Source organism: Megalobrama amblycephala, linkage group LG13, assembly GCF_018812025.1.
Source record: "Megalobrama amblycephala isolate DHTTF-2021 linkage group LG13, ASM1881202v1, whole genome shotgun sequence".
Classification (NCBI taxonomy): domain Eukaryota; kingdom Metazoa; phylum Chordata; class Actinopteri; order Cypriniformes; family Xenocyprididae; genus Megalobrama; species Megalobrama amblycephala.
Window position 1 is genome coordinate 11,677,092 of NC_063056.1, and position 22,928 is coordinate 11,700,019.

Here is a 22,928-nt window from a genome sequence, read left to right on the forward strand (position 1 = left end):
AGAATGAATTTTAACATCATACAAAATTATACTTTTAATGTCAAGTGTGTGTGTGTGTGTGTTTTTTTTTTTTAACTTCTAGAAATTCACTAGTGTAAAACTTAAAACTTCTCATTCAAAGATCTACACAATATGTGCACTTGTAAATTTTACTAATGAAAGCTGTATAAAACAGAGAATAGGGCCATAACTGGATTATTTATTCAAATGAATCTATTACTGGTTTCCCCATTCTTTTATTTTCTTTCTCTTCACCTACCCTGGCTTGCAGTTCTGCTTCTCAATAATTACACAGTTTAATTACACATTATGCTAAGTGTTGTACAGATTTATAAATTTGGGAATACTAAAATCATAAACTTGCATAGCAGGTTAAGGAATCAGAAGATATCAGCAATTGTTGTAGTTTAGTGTATATCTTGAGACCCTCCCTGTTAACGTCTTCTCAGGGCAGCTGTTTTATGGTGTGTAAACGTGGGGACATGGCCAGGGTAATGCCCTCACAACTCATCCATTCTCCAGGAGCAGGTCGTGACAAATATTATTGATTATTGATTATTGAGTTCCATCACTGTTATAGATATTGCGCCTCCCCTGTTTCTTATTGCCTTGCAAATTATTAAAGGATTAGTTTGATTTAAAATGAAAATTACCGCAAGCTTTACTTACCCTCAAGCCATCCTAGGTGTATATGACTTTCTTCTTTCTGATGAACATAATCAGAATTATGTTAATAAATATCCTGATGCATCCTAGCTTCATAATGGCAGTGAACAGTGAACGGGACGTCGCGTCAGTTATGCTTTTTTCATAAGTTGAATACGGAAGGCGGTCTGGCAGAAACTAAATATTTTACTTCAAAACTTGTTAAATATGGATATTTTTCTTACACAAATGCATTGCTTCACTTCATAAGGACTTTATTAACCCCCCGGAGCCGTTAGGAGTACGTTTATGATGGATGGATGCACTTTCTTGAGCTTCAAACTCGTTGGTCCCATTTACTGGCATTATAAAGCTTGGACGCATCAGGATATTTATTAATATAACTCCGATTGTGTTCATCAGAAAGAAGAAAGACATATACACCTAGGATGGCTTGAGGGTGAGTAAAACTTGGTAATTTTCATATTGAAGTGAACTAATCCTTTAAAGGGCACCTATTATGCAATATTCACTTTTACATGGTGTTTGAACATAAATGTGTGTTGGCAGTGTGTGTACACAACCACCCTATAATGGTAAAAATCCACCCACTCCTTTTTTTTTGTAATTCCTATAAATCATAAGCAGTATTTCAGAACAAGCCGTTTGCAGATTCTGGGCAAAGTGACATCACTTTGCACAGGCCCCCGCCATGACTGCTGACAGACTCAGGCGTATTAGCATAGACCCCGCCCTGAGCGAGTTATACACAGTCCGCCATTTTCTCCAGGCTGGAACAGCAGTAGCGACAAGAATGTCTCGTAAGCGAGGTGTTTTGTTGATGGGTGTAAGACAGTCACCATGTACTCCTGACATCAGAGCCGCTGAAGACGCAGTGGATTAGTTTTGTTTTTGAAGAGAATGCATCCCCATATACCTAAATTTGTTTATGTCTGCACAAATCATTTTAGACCAGACTGCTTTCTGAACAAATGTCAATACAAAGGGACAATAAAAAACACAGGTTTTGCAAAAAACTTGTTACTCAAGGATGGATCACTACCAACTGTTCGTGATCCAGCTTACAGTCTCTGGAGCGATACTGGTTATGGCAGTAATGAAAGGGAGAGCACGCACTTTATTATACAGTAATTGATCCGAGTTGATTGATAAAGCTTACCAGTTTATTAAGAACCCCCCTGAAAAAACATAAGGTCTATATATATTTGTTTACTGTTAATTGTAACAAGTGTTTCTGTGTAATTTGCTGTGTATGTTGATGATAATGCAAAGGAGAGAGAGAGTTTATGGATAATACTTTAATGCACACTTCTTGCACTGTCTTTTATTAAGCACTTACAGTGATTTTCTGGAGAAAATGGAGGCTTCATCTTTTGTGTGAAGTGCAATAAACATCATAAAACTCAAAGTTTTGGCCATCATTTGATGGGGTCCACTATAACAGTCTTGTACTAATAATGAATAAAAGCAAGATGACAACATAAGTTATAACCGTAATTAAAGTAAACAATACCTGTTCTATTTCCATGCAGCATATATTCTCTGGCTCTGTAGGCATTATCCGGTTCAGAACACAGTTTCTGACATTATTAGTGTGTCCTAATTATTTATTCTAACTACCAAAACCTAACTGAAAAGTGATACTTTATTTCAAGCCCATCACATCATTGGAATTCCTATACTGTACAGTACTTATAATTTAATTAGGTAGAGTAAATTCAGGTGGTATCACTCACATGCTTTGTAATAGTTTATATATGGGGAAACAATGGTTTCAAAATAAATGTTTTAAAACATTCTAAATAATGGCAGTTTAATTGATATTTGATTATGAATTGATAATGATATTTTTATTTTTAAGATATTTATAAAGATATTTTGCATTACAAAGTTATATTTATGAGGATAAATATAATTATATAAGTAGTAAGCAATGAGACCCACGTAGCAAATATTGTAAAGGGTGCTATTTCCTAAGAAAGGCTCATAAACATGAAAAGTAATGGCTATTCAACCTCATTTCTCTGTACAATGCGCCTTCATTATGCATACACCTTGTCATTTGCACTAAGCTAGCCTCTACTTTCTCTACTTTGCACTTATATTTATAGACATATTGCTAAATGTGTATTTGTATATATCTTAAAGTTTCTCTCTTTGTTATGCTCAGGGTATATCAAGTGGCTCCTGTGTGGAGACCCGTCCTAGCACTCTTGGTCAGTCTCAGTCTGTGATGAACATCTCCAAGATGTCCCCGAAAGTGGAATTAAAGAAACGCAGAGCTCCAGCACCCCCATCAGCTCCCACACAGACTTTACCACTAACATCACAGGTTTGAGCAATGACACATACACTAATCATAACCACTGACACATATTTACACAGTCTAAATAATAATTCCTTGGAGTAGCTGTCATTTTAGGTCTTTAGTTTTTTTTTTATTTATATTTTTTTATTAACAGTTCCTGTGCACTGTACAAACCTGTAATTGTATGCTCTGCTCTGTTAATATTGTAGCTTACAGGGATGTAAAACTTACCATACATAAGCAGTTACACAGTTTAACTGATTGCTATAATTGCAAAACCGCATTGGAATTGAACCTCAAGAACCAAACCAACCAGCTCTGAGATGAATCACAAAGAAACTGTCACATTAAAAATTTTGATTTGCCGCAAAAAAATTAAATGACTATCAGAAAAGAATGTATAGATGTAATGCTGGCTAGATCCAAGAGCATGATCCAAGTGCAATAAGGTTTAATAAAGATATAAAATAACCCAAATACACAAAGTAATACACTGGGAACTCCGGGAACAGATAAACGAAACAGAACTAAGCTCACCAACAAAACAACCTGGGAAGAACAAGACCTGACAATGAACACAGGAAAAACTGGGGTTTATATACACACAGGGTATTAGACTAACAAGACACACCTGGATACAACCAGGGAACTAATCATAAAGAAAAATACAAAGGACTACAAAATATGGCACAGGAAACAGGAAAAGAACAGGGCAGAATGCAACCTAAAAGTCCAAATAACAAAACACAAGATACACAAAACTGTATGTAACAATAATATGTAACAATAGGACTGTGTAACAGTTGATGTGCCCTATTAACTTTCATAGTAATTAAATAATGCGCATGAAGAATCATTTTCACACATCAGCCTTTGAGTCCAGACCTTAAATTCATCAAGTCTTCGGAATGTGCTGGAGTAGACTTTACAGAGTGCTTGACTCTTGCAATGTCAATAAGATCTTGAACAAAAATTGATGCACCTCTTAATGGAAATAACATCACATTTATTTCCATAAACATGTTCATCAATTTTTGGTCAAGATCAAGATTCATCTAAGATCTGGCCTCAGAGGTGCCAGTTCATGTGTGAAAATGATTCTTCATGCTCCCTCCCAACCATTCTTTTACAATTTGAGTCTGATGAATCTTGACATTGTTTGAGAAATGAAAAGCTACACACTTCATCAATTAGGGTTAGAAGAATTCTTGCCAAACATATAACAAGCTAGAAACATAATAATCACTGTAATAATGATCCAATCATAGACTCTTAAAGGTGCCCTAGAATAAAAAATTGAATTTATCTTGGCATAGTTAAATAACAAGAGATCAGTACATGGAAATGACATACAGTGAGTCTCAAACTCCATTGTTTCCTCCTTCTTATATAAATCTCATTTGTTTAAAAGACCTCCGAAGAACAGGCGAATCTCAACATAACACAGACTGTTACGTAACAGACGGGGTGTACGCCCCCAATATTTGCATATGCCAGCCCATGATCGAGGCATTACACAAGGGCAGCGTATTAACGTCTGGATCTGTGCACAGCTGAATCATCAGACTAGGTAAGCAAGCAAGAACAATAGCGAAAAATGGCAGATGGAGCAATAATAACTGACATGATCCATGATAACATGATATTTTTAGTGATATTTGTAAACTGTCTTTCTAAATGTTTCGTTAGCATGTTGCTAATGTACTGTTAAATGTGGTTAAAGTTACCATTGTTTCTTACTGTATTCACGGAGACAAGAGCCGTCGCTATTTTCATTTTTAAACACTTGCAGTCTGTATAATGCATAAACACAACTTCATTCTTTATAAATCTCTCCAACAGTGTAGCATTAGCCGTTAGCCACGGAGCATACTATCAAACTCATTCAGAATCAAATGTAAACATCCATGTAAATACTATACTCACATGATCCGACGCATGCATGCAGCATGAATGACGAACATCTTGTAAAGATCCATTTTGAGGGTTATATTAGCTGTGTGAACTTTGTTTATGCAGTGATAGAGTCGAGAGCTCAGGAGGGGGTGGGGAGCGCGCGATTTAAAGAGGCCGCAACCTGAATCTCGGCGCATTTCTAATTATGTCCCAAAATAGGCAGTTAAAAAATTTATTTAAAAAAATATATGGGGTATTTTGAGCTGAAACTTTACAGACACATTCAGGGGACACCTTAGACTTACATTACATATTGTAAAAAAAACGTTCGATGGCACCTTTAAGCATTTGCCTTTTTAAATCCAAACAGCAACTTTTTTTTTTGGCCAGGCAATGTATAATAATAATACAGTATAATTCCATCTATGTTACATGCAAGAGTGAGAAACATCATCTCATCTTGACTGACATTTGCATCATTCATTTGTAAAGAGATCAGATGAAATAGTGTTGATGTGTACTAATGTACATATGTTTTCTTAGTTCCAGTACACTGTAAGTAGTATGGCAGTTTGAGGTTTGACCACATGAGTGCAGTCATATAATGTCTGCCTGGCTCCTGTAGATCTCTCACAGGTTTTAAGCTTAAACTTTTACCTGATCAAACTATAGAGCAAAAACAGTGACTCAACAGTGCATTTTGTATCTTTTCTCATCTATAGAGTTGTATATTTATCAAGATGAACCTGTATAATTAAATTTAATGTGTTAAGTATTTAAAAGCATTGTTTTGGTCTTTTGAGCCTGATGCAAATAGTGAATGTTCATCATGTGTTCTCCCTCTGTACAAATAAGATGAGGATTTTACAATGGGCTGCTTTAAGAGGCTAGAGAAGGTCATCTCACCCTTATCCTTTCATGACATCATCAGAGCCCTTTGGTAGCTCAGCTTATGAAAATACTCTGCACATGAGGCAGAGACCTTAAACTACTTCTCTGGCAAGAAAACGATAGCGAGTGATTCGTAACCCTTAAAGGACTACCTCATCCAACAATGACAGTTCTTTTCATGACCCTCATGAAACATCATTTTTTTGTTTGTTTTTTTTCTTCAAAATGACATAACTTATGACTGTAATAGTTTATGAAAGGTGATGCAGTCATTGATACCTTATGGCTATTTTCAAATTTTTTTGCATAGATTACTGTATGTAGCATTTACACACTGGAAAAATTTACAAGGGCCACAAAGTGGTTTATTTTTCCCACATCCCTCCTCCTTCCCAAAAAGATCTGACTGTGGCCCTGTAACGCTAACTGACACTCTGGTCTATTAGATGTGTTTTCTGGGCTTTTCTCAGCGGTGGCTGGATTTATGACTGATTAGGCAACACTGTGGAGGTCTAAATGTGACCTGGAATAGGGAGATAAAAATAAAACGGTCACAACAAAGAAGCGCGGTATTGACGCGAGACCACACTGTTACAGTACAACTCTCCTTCTCTATGTTTGTAAGGAGGGAGACATTGTGTTTTGTTTAAATGACCCCTTTTGCCAAAGCAAACCTCTTTATGGATGTTTGTTTAGGTTTATTTTGAGGATTAAGTGTGTGTTTAGTGTAAGAATACTTGTTCTTATTTGCATCTTAGTTTTTATTTTTATTTAAAAAAAAAAAAAAAAAAAAAGGAATATTTAATTTTCCAATATTTTGTTGCTCTCATGTGAGAGAAGAGAAATGTATTTAAAGTCAAGAATTGTAAAAATAATAAACACCAAAGCGCATGGTCTGAAGTGCATGGCATTTAGGGCATGTCCAAATCCTCTTTTGCTAGTTTAACGACGGAAAAAAATGTCTAAAAGTATTGCCCCTATTCTCTTAATGAGTCATGGGTGTGTTTTGGGTGTAACGTGCAATAAACCAATCAGAGTCTCATCTCCCATCCCTTTTAAAAACCAGTTGTGCTTGCACCATGGTGGATTCACTATTTACATGGCAAATCCTTTTATTTTTATTATTAAAAATGTTTGTGTGCTGCTGTGCGTCCCTGTGTGTGTAACAAGCAGAGTGTACGCACATTGTGCACCTGCCTATAGGCGCATTTTGTTGTTTAAATAACAACAAAATACTGCGCCATTGACTTAAGACCAGGTTTTTGTTGGTCAATGGCACAGTCGTTTTCAGTTGCCTCAAAATAGCAACACACCAGCAATGTGCCTGAATACACCTCGTTTTCAGACCAGCACGCCCATGGGCGAACAGATGGGCACGAGTGCATTTGCTATTTAAACAACGTGGCATTGCGCCGGGTGTATGATAGGGCCCCTTGATTTACACAAATACTGACAACAGTAATCTTCATGTCAATTTTTTTTTTCTCTAATTTATGTAAAATTACCTCCTTTATGTTGATTTCCAAATGAATGTGTATATATATATATATATATATATATATATATATATATATATATATTTTTTTTTTTTTTTTTTTTTTTTTTTTTTTTTTTTTAAATCTAAAATGACTCTGCATCCTTACACACACAACAAGAGTCCAGCGACAAATGTTTCTTTCTGTCCACACTGAAAACTCATTGGACCAAAATTACACTTCTAAAAATGCTTGCCACTGAAATATTTATAATACTTGGCCATACATTAATTTGTTTCCCTCTTTCTTCTTTCCCCCAAAAATGGATGTCACCACTGTGATGCTACAGTGATGTTGTGGGTGGTTGCTAAAAGTTCCCTTTCATGGGAACATCGACGCTGCGTAAGCGCTTTGGGAGCGCCTCTGCGTGTTACGTCTTGAAGCACTCGTGAAATCGAACCAATAGTGTGACGGGATGTCAGAGCGGGTGACGTCACGGACCAGGAAACTCTAAAGCACCCTTGAGAACAAAGAACGCCAGCTTCTGAAGTCTTCAGCAGCGCTCTGTGTTATCGTGTGTCTTATTTGGTGTTGTCTGTCCCTTTATATCTACACAGCAAACAAAATATCTCTTCGTCCGAAAATATCTCCCGTGTTTGGGAGTGGAGCATGCACAGGCAGCTCTCGAGGGAGCTGTCTGTGTACATTGTGAAAAACTGACGCTCCGTACACTCCGCTCACGCCGCGCATTCTTTGACAAGAATAAAGAGGGCGCCGCGGCGAGTGTTCCTCAGGGTTCGGGTCCCGCTGCTGCCGAGGCACAGCGGCGGCTTCAGTCCTGGGGTTCACAGATGGATCTGGCGGAGGGGCTAGAGACGGGTCTTGCCCTATCTAAGCCTTCACCCGCCAGACCCAGTGTCTCTCCCCTGGCTGCGGAAGCACGCGCTGCGGTTTCTTCCCCCAGGGTAGAGGCACCTGCACCGGCGCTTCACTTATCCAGCTCCGAGGAGATGGATGTAGCGAGCGTCGGGGCTGGAGAGGAGGACCCGCCATCTTCATCTCCAGCTCATGAGGAGCTTTTAGATGTTGTGACTCGGGTGGTGGCAAAGTTAAAAATAGAATGGCCAGAAGAAAGATCAGAAGCGCAAACAAAAAGCAAACTGGATGAGCGCTTTCTTCCCGCCCGATCACAGCCTCAGCCCCGGGGATTGCCGTTTTTCCACGATCTCCACACCGAGGTGTGGAGATCGTGGCACAGCCAGCACAATTTCGTGTTTACAACCCACAAACCACTCTATATAGTAATATAGTAGGAGGTAAACAGCACGGTTATGGGGCGATGCCTCAGGTCGAGGAGACGCTCGCGAGCTATCTCTCGCCTGAGACAGCATCGTCCCTAAAATCCCCGACTTTGCCCACCAGACCCCTGCGTATAACATCAGCGCTGGTGGGCAGGGCTTATGCCTCAGCAGGTCAGGCGGCCGCATGTCTCCACACTATGGCCATCCTCCAGGCATATCAAGCCGACCTGCTGGGGGAGATAGACGAGAGTGGCGAGGCGACTTTTGACACTATTCAAGAGCTCAGGAAGGCTACCGACTTATCTCTCCGGGCCACCAAGGAGACGGCAAAATCAATAGGCCGCTCTATGGCAGCCCTGGTGGCCACGGAGAGACATTTATGGCTCAACTTATCAGATATAAAAGAGCGAGATAAGTCTGTGCTTCTAGATGCACCTGTGTCTCCCCTGGGCCTTTTCGGCGACTCGGTTACATCTGTTGTCGAGAGGTTCCAGGAGGCAAAAAGACAGTCGGCGGCCTTCCAAAAGTTCCTCCCTCGCCGCTCTGGACTTCTGAGGGCAGCCCCCTCCGGAGAGGGTCTTGTAAAATTAAAATCTATAATACTAACCCCTCTTTGGCGCCCTCAGGGGGCCGTTCTGCCAACCCCGCCGTCTCGTGCGTTACATGCGTTCGGCCTATCTCTTTCACCCCGCACCTTCACAAAGTGCGTGGATGCGGCTCTGGCTCCGCTGAGACTCCAGGGCATCCGCGTGGTGAATTATATCGACGACTGGTTGATTCTGGCTCAATCAGAGCAACAGGCAGTTCAACATCGAGATGTAGTTCTGTCACACATGAGAAGGTTAGGGTTGAGACTCAATACCAAGAAGAGTGTGCTTCTTCCAGCTCAAACTACCAGCTATCTAGGGGTAGTTTGGAATTCCACGATGATGCAGGCACATCTGTCTCCTGCCCGGGTGAATTCTATTCTCTCAACCGTGAAAGGGGTGAAATTAGGCCAGTCACTCACTGTAAAACAGTTTCAGAAACTGTTAGGTCTGATGGCAGCCGCTTCCAACGTGATACCTTTTGGTCTGCTGCACATGAGACCGTTACAGTGGTGGCTCAGAACCAGGGGGTTTTCTCCGAGGGGAAATCCTTTTCGCACAATCAAGGTCACGCGGCGATGCCTTCGCGCCTTGGCAGTGTGGAAGAAACCCTGGTTTCTGTCCCAAGGTCCTGTGTTGGGAGCTCCTTGTCGTCGCAATATGCTAACGACGGATGCGTCTCTCACAGGCTGGGGGGGCGATCATGAGTGGTCGCTCAGCTCAGGGTCTTTGGGGGGGACCATCATCGTTCCTGGCATATAAATCAGCTGGAGATGATGGCGGTATTTCGAGCACTCAAATACTTCCTCCCAGACCTAAGGGGCCATCACGTGTTAGTTCGTACAGACAACATGTCGGTAGTCTCCTATATCAACCATCAGGGGGGTCTGAGGTCTCGCCAGCTGTGCAAATTATCACATCAGATCCTCCTATGGTCCCAGGGGAAATTTCTCTATCTGAGAGCAGCTTATATCCCGGGACATCAAAATGTGGGGGCAGACATCCTGTCGAGGCAGGGGCCGAGGCCCGGGGAATGGAGGCTCCACCCCGAGGTGGTGGAGCTGATATGGAAGAATTTCGGTCGCGCAGAAGTCGACTTATTTGCCTCGAAAGAGACGTCTCATTGCCCGTTGTGGTATTCTTTGACCCATCCCTCTGGGGCTGGATGCTATGGTACAGACGTGGCCGAGGCTGCGTCTGTACGCATTTCCCCCGATCGCTCTGCTCCCCGGAGTTCTGGAGAGGGTTCGACGGGACGGGGTCCGTCTAATATTGGTAGCCCCGTTCTGGCCGACCCGGATATGGTTCACGGATCTAGTATCCCTCTTAGAAGGCTCCCCCATGGAGATTCCGATCAGGCAGGACCTTCTGTCTCAAGTGGGCGGCTCAATAGTTCACCCCCGCCCGGAGATATGGAAACTGTGGGCCTGGCCCCTGAGGGGGCCACGCTCATAGAATCCGGTCTCTCAACCGAGGTTGTAGAGACCATTCTCCACTCCAGAGCTCCATCCACGAGAAAACTTTATGCGTATAAGTGGAAGCTGTTTGCTACTTGGTGTAGCCGACTACAGGTGGATCCGTTCCACTCCTCCATCAGTCATGTACTGCAATTTCTCCAAGAAAAATTCTCGGATGGTTTAACCCCTTCTACATTGAAGGTATATATTGCAGCGATTTCTGCTTATCACGCTAAAATAGAAGGCGTTTCTGTGGGTAGAAACCCTTTAGTCATTTCTCCGTGGTACTCAGAGGCTGAGGCCTGTGGTACGCACAAAAACTCCATCCTGGGACCTAGCCATTGCGTTGGAAGGGTTAGCTGCGGCTCCCTTTGAACCTTTGGAAGAAGTGTCTGAGAAGTTTCTCACTTTGAAAACCATATTTCTTCTGGCCATAACATCTCTCAAAAGAATTGGAGATTTACAAGCACTATCCGTTGCTCCTTCATGTCTAGACTTTGCACCTGGAATGGTCAAAGCTTTTCTGCATCCTAGACCTGGGTATATTCCCAAGGTCCCTACAAGTGTCCCGGGGCCGATTGTGCTGCAGGCCTTTTGTCCTCCACCTTTTGCAAATGCGGATCAGGAAAAACTAAATCTGCTCTGCCCAGTGAGGGCTTTAGACGCTTACGTCCACAGAGCTGCCCTGTGGCGAAAATCTGAACAATTATTTGTATGTTACGGATCTCCTAACAAAGGAGGTCCGGCGTCCAAGCAGAGAATGAGTAAGTGGGTGGTCGAGGCCATCTCGCTTGCCTATGAGTCCTCTGGGCAGCCTTCTCCGTTGACTGTCCGGGCACATTCCACCAGGGGTATGGCTGCCTCAAAGGCTTTGATGTCGGGGGTTCCCCTCAATGACATATGTGAGGCTGCTGGGTGGTCGTCTCAGCATACCTTTATTAGGTTCTATAACCTTGATTTGGGCTCCACTCCAGGGTCCTCAGTACTGTCGTCCTGAAAGATAACAGACATGCATTTGGTCTTATGGCCTAGTTGGGATAGCGTTCCCAAAGCGCTTACGCAGCGTCGATGTTCCCATGAAAGGGAACGTCTCGGGAGACGCTGCGTAGCTTAGCCATACTCCCAGCACGCCTGTGAGCGTCTGCTTCATCCCTATTTCAGAAGCTGGCGTTCTTTGTTCTCAAGGGTGCTTTATAGTTTCCTGGTCCGTGACGTCACCCGCTCTGACGTCCCGTCACACTATTGGTTCGATTTCACGAGTGCTTCAAGACGTAACACGCAGAGGCGTTCCCAAAGCGCTTACGCAGCGTCTCGTTCCCTTATTCAGGGAACCAGGGTTACAGACGTAACCCGAGACGTTTTCAGTATGGGCGGGGTTACCCAGAATCAAAAATAGAAGCCAAGTGACCATTAAAAAATTGTTTAATTCAAAAAGGTTTATGTGAAGGAAAGGTTTAGGTGTAAGAGGTTAAAATACCATTAGCTAAAAAAATAAATTAAAAAAACTCAATGTTTCACCATAAAAACGGGTTAAATTCAACATTCCAGCTCATGACCAGGGTACAGGGCAGCGTAATTAAATAGTACAGAGTTCTCAAAATGCATCACAGGCCCAGCATTCCTCAGGATTAAGAGGGGAGAGATTTCCATATATAACTTATTAACATGTAAGAGGCCATGGAAAGATTACAGGAGACTGTGTGGTAAATCATCTCAGGTTTATTTGCAATAAAAGGAATAAGCAAAAAAAGTGTTAATTTTATAAGCTTATGGGTTATCACATTGCACTTGTCTGCTGAAAAGTGCTGATACGTCTGCTGAAAATTTCATTAGCTAAGATAACTTTTTATGGGTGCTCTGTTCAGTGCCTGATTCAGAATGATTGAAATTATTACTACAGGGTATTTAGTCTAAATATTTCTTCCTTTAAAAGACACGTCACATGTGACCTTTCCAGTGTGATTACGTAATGTGTGGCACATCGCAGAGCTAGTGCAAGATGAGCATTTGCGGTTAAAAAGTATATAATTTCCATTTTATTTTAGAAAATGACTGATCATTTTGCTAGATAAGACCCTTATTCCTCAGTTGGGATCATGTAGAGCCCATTGGAGCTGTAATGAAACTGCTATTTGGACATTCAACCCGTTGGTAACCATTGAAGTCCACTATATTGTATGGAGAAAAATCCTGGAATGTCTTAATTTCTAGATTTAACACAGAGTGAAAAGTCAAAAATTATTAAATGCCCATGAGAAGCATGAAATACTAATGCAATACTAGAAATTGCAAAGATAAAGCATAACCGTTGGACAGAAAAATGCTAATTGGGCCAGCAGGGTCAGACAAAAACAGGTGGATTGAGGTGAAGAATTAAGTGTGAAAATATCAGAAACCTTTTCTCCAGCGCCACAATTTTCCAGAACTGCAACCTAACTGGAGTCTCCAGAAGTGCAAGGTGTCAGTATCTCAGAGACTAAAGTTAGGTAAAGAATCCGAAAAAAATGACCCCCACTTAATAAGAATCACAAGCTGAAGTGTTGTAAAATACACAAATATTGTTTTTTATAGGCTTTATAGACAGACAGATTGAGAGTGACTCTTGAAGGACCAGCACCACAACCTCTTGTACCACTGTTTCAAGAATTTATCTTTCAGAATCTGGCAGTAAGTTTTGGAAAATGATTTTTATTCCACATCTGCAAGATGGACTTTTCAGGATAGGAGATGGACTAAAAACTAACTCCCACACCTTACTGCCAGTGTGAAGTCTAGCTGGTGAATCGGCTTGATGCTCTTCATCTAAACTGCTAAAGACCGTGTTTCTGATAAACCATCATAGTCTTTCTGGTGCTGTTAGGGAAGTCTTACTGGTTAAGCTAGTTAAAGGCATACATTTCCCAAAAATGAAAATTCTGTTAGTTAAAGGCATACGTTTTCCAAAAATGAAATTCTTTCATCCTTTACATACATTCCTCTATGACACCTCTCAAAGTCTAAAGTCTTTTTCTGAAAAACCCTGAGTGGGTGATTGCATACATGCATTTGCACATATGCATCAGAACAACCTAGAGCACGCTGTGTTTCTGTGTGTTTGCCGCTCTGAGCATTATGTAGGGGAAAGTTGAAACAGTGCTCAGTGTTATGGAAGGAGCAGGGAGATGAATGACCAGCCAGCCTGCTGTGAAATGTAACCCAATGGCTCTGTGTCAGTGCGGTGAGACCCTGGCCTTCATAGCCTGTAATTAAGCACTCCTTCTATCCCTTCTCTCATCCGCTCTACATTAAAACTTTAACATGCTGGAGGAGTGAAATCATACATTTTGCTGCCCGGTTGTAGATTAAAGGTCAGAGGTTAATTGTGTGGTGCACACACAGATTAAGAGTCCCTTGAAGATCCATGTATTATGTACATACATCATAAAACGTAAACATGATTTTTATTTGACAAGGCCTACAGTGATTCTGTGCCTTTTTTAAATTCCAATTCAATTCTAATTTAATTCAAATTAAAATGAAATAGTAAACATTAAAGTAAAATTGAAATATATATAGTATATATTTATATAACTTCTCTAAATATAATTAATAATTTTTATTTTTACACAAAAGCTACCACACTATTGTTTATGTTTCTGATTAAGGAGCGTATATATAAATTATTGAAAATGTGTATAAACAGTACATTGTCAAATGGACAGTCAGTCAATACCAAACATTCATTTTATCTAATGGACATCACTGAAAATAATGGTTACTTACAGTTCAGTAAGTGAATCAGATGTTGATTCATTAATTTTGAAAGATTCAGTTCAATAAATAACTTGCCAAGTGATTCAAACTAACTTGTCTAGGTAACGCTTCACAATAAGGTTCCGTTTGTTAACATTATTTAACTACATTATGAACCAACAATGAATACTTCTGAAACATTTATTATTGTTCATGTTTATTTCAACATTTACTACTGTTTTCTGTGACATATGCTACTGAGGTTCACCAAAGCATAGGACTTGATGCGGGTGGCAGCGACCCATCAACTGATTGACAAGTGTATGTTTGCCATTGTTGTTTTCACACAAGGAGCATCGATTAACCTGCAAAATTAATTTCAAGTAGTGGAACATGAATAGTTACAAAAAGGAGTTAATCAAATGCTATAACAGTCAATGTTGACCCATTTCTTTTGTCCTCAACATACAGAGTGTGAATATGTCATGTAGTTCAATGTTTTTCTCACCTCTGACCCACATTTGAGCATGCATGTACCCAGGAATATTCCTCCTAGGCTTTTTAATTTCCAACATACTGTAGCTTGTTTTTGATTTCATGGTTCACACATGGATGTGACGGTTTTGGGATAAACCACACTGATTTTAAATAAATTGATGCCAGAGCCGATCAGGAGAAAGGTGTGGAGGATTGAGAATGGAAATACCTGAATAAAAGAGGAAGTGGAAGGAGCAACGACAGGTAGTGAGTGACGTGTTGAGTTGCAGTGAGAGGGCAACCAACAATAGAGGCTGCTGAGTGGAGAATTATGAAATTATTATTGAGTTATGTTCACGCTAGTTTGTGAAGATCAGTACAGCCCGGAAAGAGGAATTATGTTCCTGCCGCTTTGATGGATCTTCTTGGCACGGATGACCACAAGTGCTGGGTCCTATCGCTTCCGTGTTTGTCTGCTTAGCTCGTTTGATCCTCCGTCTGCAGCGCGTTGCCTGGCCTATGAGCTGGCATTCTACCTCAGGTCTTCAGTTCATCGAATAAAGAGGAATTAATTGCCGCACTGCAGCATGTTTTTTTTTTTGCCGTGAATGAATTCCTTTACATTAATGGACATCTAATTGTGTGTAACTGGTGGTTTGAGTTATCCTCGGTCAAACTGTTAATTTAATGTGGTAGATTTGAGTCTGCCTGGCGCCCGAATTGGCAAAGATTTTGAGGAATTAATTTAATTAATAATTTAATTCCAATAGTTAGGATACCACCGTTACATGGAATTGTACTGGAATTGAGTTGTTCAGGCTGGCTGCTGGTGTCTCGACATGCCAGCAAGCTGATTCATGTACAGTACAGTGGCTTTATTTTCTTTAAAACTAAAACTGATAAACTATGATGTTTGCAGTTATTTGATTCTTAAATACTAGTCTGAATTTTTGTATGTCTTTACAAACCTGTAGTGCTCTACTAAGCTGTACTTACCAATCAATATATACAAGCTGATACAAAAAAGACAGAAAATTACCCCCATTTAAAGGGAGAGTGGCTCCTTTTTAAAAATTGAGTTTATTACTTTTGTTTGTCTCCTCTGACAAGTTTCTGAATTTGACAGAAATTTGATTACATCTGCACTGTAGGGCTGTGATTCACCCTTAATGATGTAGATTTATATCAGTGAGCTGAGAGGAACTTGTTGTAATGATGTAATGTTTTAAGTTATAGCTTTGTTCAAACTTTATTCTACTTTATATATCTTGTTCTCTGATCTAAAATGCCCCACAAAGGAACTTTACATCCTTCTATTATATATCTCCCATCTCTGGGCAAGTTTTCTTTTGTTTACTTTCATATACATTAGCAACTCATTAAGCATTTTTTCCTTCTATATTAGTGGTGCTTGTTAATGGAAGCATCACTGTTGCTATTGTCTATATTTATGGTTTGGGATTTTGTCGAAGAGTGTTATTACTTTCCTAAAGGATCAGAAGGAGGGACTCAAGTCATATACAGTGACCAGAATATTGTAGGTCATTTTTAAACCTGGAATTTTACATGGTTTTCCTTTATGGATAGTATCTGGATATTGTTTTAGCCAGATCTCATTTACACCTTACACCAAAAGGAACTAAGATGTGATGAAAAGGGGAGAAACTTTTTAAAGTGCTCTCTTTGGGGAGAAACCAATTTCCAAGTATAATGCAGGGAATAATTCCATAAATAATTGGATATTGGTGTTTAAATTGGGTGCAAAAATCACAAGATCGCAGTGTCTGTTGTGCCAAGAAACACATCGGTTTACAGTAATGACTCAGTCCATCAAAGTGATGTATAAGATTATTTGGATTGTAGTGTCATTATATTTCACTTACATTGCTGAAAGTCAATAACAAAAAAATAATTTGCATTTATACACTTGAGGTCAGAATGATTTTTTTGAAAGAAGGCTTATCAAGGCTGGATTTTTCTGATCAGAAATACAGTAAAACAGTAATATTGTTAATATATAGTTTTAATTATTGTTTGTTATTATTTTTACAATTTAAAGTAATTGTTTTCTATTTTAATATATTTTATATTTTGAATTTTCAGTAGCCATTACTGCAGTCTTCAGTGTCACACGATCCTTCAGAAATCATGCTAAAATGCAACATTTCTTATTATCAATGTTGAAAACAGTTGTGGTACATTTTGGTTAAAGTTAGGGTAGGCAATTTTGAAGAGGCTAGCAATAGCAAGCTAGCTTTGAAAGCAAAAGATCCCACCCTCCCTTCAGAGGACATTGTATCATTGGACAGATATTTTTTGGTAATGAGACTTCCACAGAAGATATATGTGTTTTTTTTGTTTTGTTTTTAAATATTTAGACCACTTCTATTAATGATTGCTATCAGGATATGAAGAGAGTTTCAGCAAGTATAACAAAAAGTGTTTGTTAAAAAAAACCTTTAATAGAAAATTCAAAAGAGCAACATTTATTTAAAATAGATTTTTTTTAACAGTTAAAAACATCTTATCTCTTTGATCAATTTAATCCATCCTTGCTAAATAAAAGTTATAATTTCTTTCCAAAAAAATAAAAAATCTTACTGCACTTTTGAATGGTAGTGTGCCAAAATCTATTCTAGACCACCAAAAATGTGCATTTTCACCAGGGCAAGTATGATACAAGTGTCTAGTAGAGACATAGGAGTAAAAAAAAAAAAAACACATACATCTTAGCAACCACATAGCAACACCCTGAAGTACAATACATTAAAACATTTACATTTGTTCTCTGTTCCTCTATAGATAAGCCTCGGCTCTCCGTCCACACACAACCAGCTAAAGAAGCGGAAGGCTCCAGCACCTCCACCCACACCGCCCCCCAGTACACCTGAGCCAGTTATTTCCACCTCTGTGCCTACTGCACCTGTGGGCGCCCCCTGCATCCCGGTGCCAGTTGAAAGGACCCTGCTGCCAGCTCCCAGAGCCTCAACTCCAGCTAATGACTCTGATCTAAGCCATAGTATTGAGGATTCAGAGCCGGCCAGGTCCATCTGCAGTAGCTCCAGCGGTGATGATGCAGCTGCAGGATCCAGCAGCAGCAGTCTTGCTGAAGAACCTATCACACATCAGGCTCATGTGATAGCTGCATACACCCCATCTACACCAGAACCTGAACTAGAACCTGAACACAAGGAAGAAGCAGCTCCTCTCACTATGCCAGAACAAGAACCAGGTCCAAGTTCAGAGGATCCAACACCCGAAGACCCAGAGGTAGAAATGGAGCTAAAAATGGAAGAGATGGAGAATAACCGTAATAGTGGAATAGGTAATGTAACATTGTCTGTTTCTAGAGATATCCATAAAAAATTAGAACATATTTTGTTATAAAATACAGCAATGTAAACAGAATTAGAGAATTAGCTGTAACCTTTCCAGCATTATTACAGCTCTTTATACTGGCAAACTGCTGATGCTGATTTGCTGGCATTTCAATGAGTTCCTGTTCAACATATGACCTATAAATGGAAAGATAATGTTAAATTGGCCCCAGAAGCAGCATGTCTGAAAGCGCATGCTGAGTTTTACATCTGCTCACCATCTCTTTCGCTTACTCTCCCACACTTAATCAGTTTAATATTGAATCTGGAGTGTGAGAGGGGGGACAACAGGTAAAAAAGACCAGTATATTGAGTTTTCATGTTCAGCTCCAGGCCATCTTTATAACAAATCACTGATTTCTGAGAGCACAACATATCACCCCTCAGCCAAGATATCACCCTTCCTTGTAATATACAGTAAACAATGTCCAACGTACAAATAATGGTCAAAGTATACTTGGTTTTTACGCATTCAGTAGTGTGTGACGTAAATTCTGCCATCAGCATAGCATCAGCATTTTTTTTTTTTTTTGCTCTGTTTTGTTGTTCCACAATTTGGCCATGTTTCACTGTTGAAAATTTAGTAGAAGAGGCGGAACAAAAACAACGATGTCCACAAAGACATGTTTGTGTGAGGGGGTTAAGAGCAGCAACTCTAGTATAAAGATATTGTATCAGCCATAACTTCTGAAAAGAAATAGCACTGGTTTAAAGGTGAAACCTTCTAGTGTGTTTGTGTAGTTTCTAGTGTGCGTGCACACAAATATACAGTTTGGCTGTTTACATACACTTGACGTACTTAGTATACATTTCCCATTTTCAAAAGAAAACAAAGTGTCGTTATTATGGAAAAAGAAATATTTGCTTGAAACAACAGCTTTTAGGGTAATTGATTCCACCCTTAATTAGGAAAAGGTTTAATCAAAGATGGCTGCAGGTGAGGACACCTCATGTGCCAAGAGAGACGAGTCTGCACAATTGACATCATTTCAATACTCTGTCAACTCTTCTGAATCGTTTCAATTAATAAGACATGAAATCCAAAGCTTTGATCTACACTGCTGTTTCTTTGGATAGGGGTGAACTACAATTAGCAATGTTTGTAAAATGCTCTTGCAGAGCTTTTAATTGTAGAAAAGTAAACAAATGGATCTGTCTCCATTTGCTGGGGAGAAAGAAAAAAAAAAAGAACAAGTCTTAACATTGAAGAACTGTGCATCTTACAAAGCATTGACCACAGACTTTTATTTAAAAAAACAAAAACAAAAAAAAACTACAAAGTTTCTGTGTAAAAGCTAAAAGGAGTATAGAGAGGGATGCCATTTATTGGTTCCTCCATGCTCAGTTTCTCCTAAGAAGGCGTTTATGGGAATAAGATTAATCTGCACCTACAAAAGTGTCTGCACCTACAATGTCCTAGGCTATTTCGTTGCTTGTTTCACACTGTTTACACTTTACCCTCACTAGGTAATATATCTTGGGTATTCAGGTTTCGAATTTTTCATTTTATGATATTTATAACATTATAAATTTGCATATTCATGAGGTTAATAGCGTTGATTAGATAACATTCAACACAACCTATTTTAATAACAGCTTGTCTATCTTTGGAAAAGTCAACTTGAACTGTAAATCCGCTGTGAATGTCCCAAGATGCTGCAAAAACAATATAGCTGAAGATTGTTTTCTATCACTGTTTGACATTTTAAACCTCAGAAATAGTACAAAGTGCATGTATATTTAATGAAATGAGCATTGGGTTAGTTTATGATTGTTTTTCTGTAGCTTAACAATTTGGCCTAACACGTTAGCACAGTATTGTTTCACACTTTGTGCATTTATAGTGTTAGTTCACCCAAGAATGAAAATTCTGTCATTAATTACTCACCCTAATTTCGCTTCACACCTGTAAGACCTTTGTTAATCTTCGGAATTTTTTTGATGAAATCTGAGAGGTATATCACTCATCCAAAGACAGCAATATAATCAACACTCTCAAGGTCCAGAAAGGTGCTAAAGGCATCGTTAATGCAGTCGACGTGACTACAGTGGTTCAACCTTAATTTTATGAAGCAACGAGAATACTTTTTGTGCGCAAAAACATAACAAAAATAATGACTTTATTCAACAATCTCTTCTCTTCCCTGTCATTATCCTTATGCAGGTGACAGAGTATGCACAGTGAAGGCTTCCGTGTTTACGTCTGAATGCCGGCTCAGTATTGGCCAAAGCTGCACACGTGAGCAGCACGACCATGCGTGTGATGCTGATGCAGGAGCCGGCCAAAAATGAGTCGGCATTCTGACATAGAACACAGAAGAGAAAATATTGTCGAATAAAGTCGTTATTTTTGTTTTGTTTTTGCACACAAAAAGTATTCTCGTTGCTTCATAACATTAAGGTTGAACCACTGCAGTCACGTCGATCGTTTTAACGATGTCTTTAGTACCTTTCTGGACCTTGAAAGTGTTGATTATATTGCTGTCTATGGACGAGTCATATACCTCTCGGATTTCATCAAAAATATCTTAAAGGTCCCGTTTTTCGTGTTTTTTTGAAGCTTTGTGTTTATAGTGTGCAATATAACATGTGTTCATGTTTTGCGTGTAAAAAAAACACAGTATTTTTCACATAATTTACTTATCTGTATACCGCTGTTTCCACTGTCATAAAAACGGGCTGATGACTTCCTTGTTCTATGAAGTCCCTCCTTCAGAAATACGTAACGAGTTCTGATTGTGCCAGCGGTTCCTGTGTTGTGATTCGACAGCTCTGAGCGCACCGTGCCCGGAAAAGTCACGCCTCTTACCATAACGTGGAGATGCACGTGCTCAGTGTTATTGTAAACATGTCTTTGATTTTACCCTATCAATTTGAGCCGGAATCAGACCCGGTGATTGGACTGCGGGATGAAAATAACAGCGTTTCGACAACATGGCGACAAACACACTCTACAAACGCAACTCTTGTGTATTCATGTGGGCGGAGGTTAGTCAAAAAACTGTTTTAGTGACGTCATTAAAGAAGGAAGTAGAGGGATGTAGTCCAAACTGGCCGTTGGATGTATGCGACTTATGTTAAATAAAATATCTCGCTTGGCATTGAACTTTGAGCTTTAAAATTTTACAGATTTTATGTATACTCTAACAACAACATTACACACTAACTAAAGTTTGAAACATGGTATCACGAAGAACGGGACCTTTAATTTGTATTCCGAAGATGAACGAAGGTCTTACGGTGTGGAACAACTAATGAATAATTAATGACAGAATTTTCATTTTTAAGTGAACTAACCCTTTAAGGGTTGAAAGGGTTGAAACTAACCCTTCAGGGTTAAAGCGTGCCATTTCAAAATAGTTGATTTTAAAATGCTTCTTAACCCAGATGCCTTAACCTGGGGTTAAAAAAAAAAAAAAAAACCCAGATGACAGCATAAAGGTAAAAAGCCATTTTCTTTTTTTTTTTTGTTTTTTGTATCTTATCACTCTCACTGGATCAAACCATAACACAGTGAGCTAAATTCTCAGCTTCTTTTTACAGTTACTCTCTTCCAACTACTATATATACACTATATTGCCAAAAGTTTTGGGACGCCTGCCTTTACGTGCATATGAACTTTAATGAAATCCCATTCTTAATCCGTAGGGTATAATATGGAGTTTGCAGCTATAACAGCCTCAACTCTTCTGCGAAGGCTTTCAACAAGGTTTAGGAGTGTGTTTATGGGAATTTTTGACCAATCTTCTAGAAGTGCATTTGTGAGGTCAGGCACTGAAGTTGGCGAGAAGGCCTGGCTCACAGTCTCCGCTCTAATTCATCCCAAAGGTGTTATATTGGGTTGAGGCCAGTCAAGTTCCTCCACACCAAACTCGCTCATCCATGTCTTTATGGACCTTGATTTGTGCACAGGTGCGCAGTCATGTTGGAACAGGAAGGGGCCATTCCCAAACTCTTCCCACAAAGTTGGGAGCATGAAATTGTCCAAAATGTCTTGGTATGCTGAAGCATTAAGAGTTCCTTTCACTGAAACTAAGGGGCCAAGCCCAACCCCTGAAAAACAACCCCACACCATAATCCTCCCTCCACCACACTTGGCACAATGCAGTCAGGCAAGTACTGTTCTCCTTGCAACCGCCAAACCCAGACTCATCCATCGGACTACCAGACAGAGAAGCCATAATCCTCCCTGGAGGATTCGTCACTCCAGAGAACACGTCTCCACTGCTCTAGAGTCCAGTGCCGGCGAGCTTTACACCACTGCATCCAACGCTTTGCATTGCACTTGGTGAAGTAAGGCTTGGATGTAACTGCTCGGCCATAGAAACCCATTCCATGAAGCTCTCTACGCACTGTTGAGCTAATCTGAAGGCCACACAAAGTTTGGAGGTCTGTAGCTATTGACTCTGCAGAAAGTTGGCGACTTCTGCGCACTGTGACCCCGCTCTGTGATTTTATGTGGCCTATCACTTCAGATTTTGTAATTCATGTCCATTTCCATTTCCCTTTCACTTTGGCCCCTCATAGCAGGGGTTTTGTTTTTATCTTTATTGGTAAAAAGCTTTATTAGGTTTGATTTAGATAACAGCCAGGCCCCTCAGTGGGCCGATAGGAGGGGAGTAGTAGATTTATACTCGTCTTAAATCTTTCCAACATATAGATTACAATCTGAATTAATTTACTGTTAAGAAAATGGCACTCTAATCTAAAGATCAAAAACTCCTCACTGTGGCCTCGGTACAAGCATTACTACACTGCTTT

At 39.9% G+C, this 22,928-nt stretch overlaps 1 protein-coding gene across 6 annotated transcripts in view; it reads left to right on the plus strand.

Annotated features, from left to right (window-relative positions):
* cobl (cordon-bleu WH2 repeat protein) overlaps window positions 1–22,928 on the plus strand; it is a 125,784-nt gene that overhangs the window by 62,305 nt on the left and 40,551 nt on the right. For 5 of the 6 annotated variants that reach the window (XM_048152326.1, XM_048152324.1, XM_048152328.1 and 2 more), the window contains 2 exons: window positions 2,837–2,998; window positions 17,593–18,115. In XM_048152326.1, the coding sequence (XP_048008283.1) occupies window positions 2,837–2,998; window positions 17,593–18,115 (685 nt within the window). The remainder of the gene's footprint in view (window positions 1–2,836; window positions 2,999–17,592; window positions 18,116–22,928) is intronic. The other variant, XM_048152329.1, reaches the window with a different exon arrangement.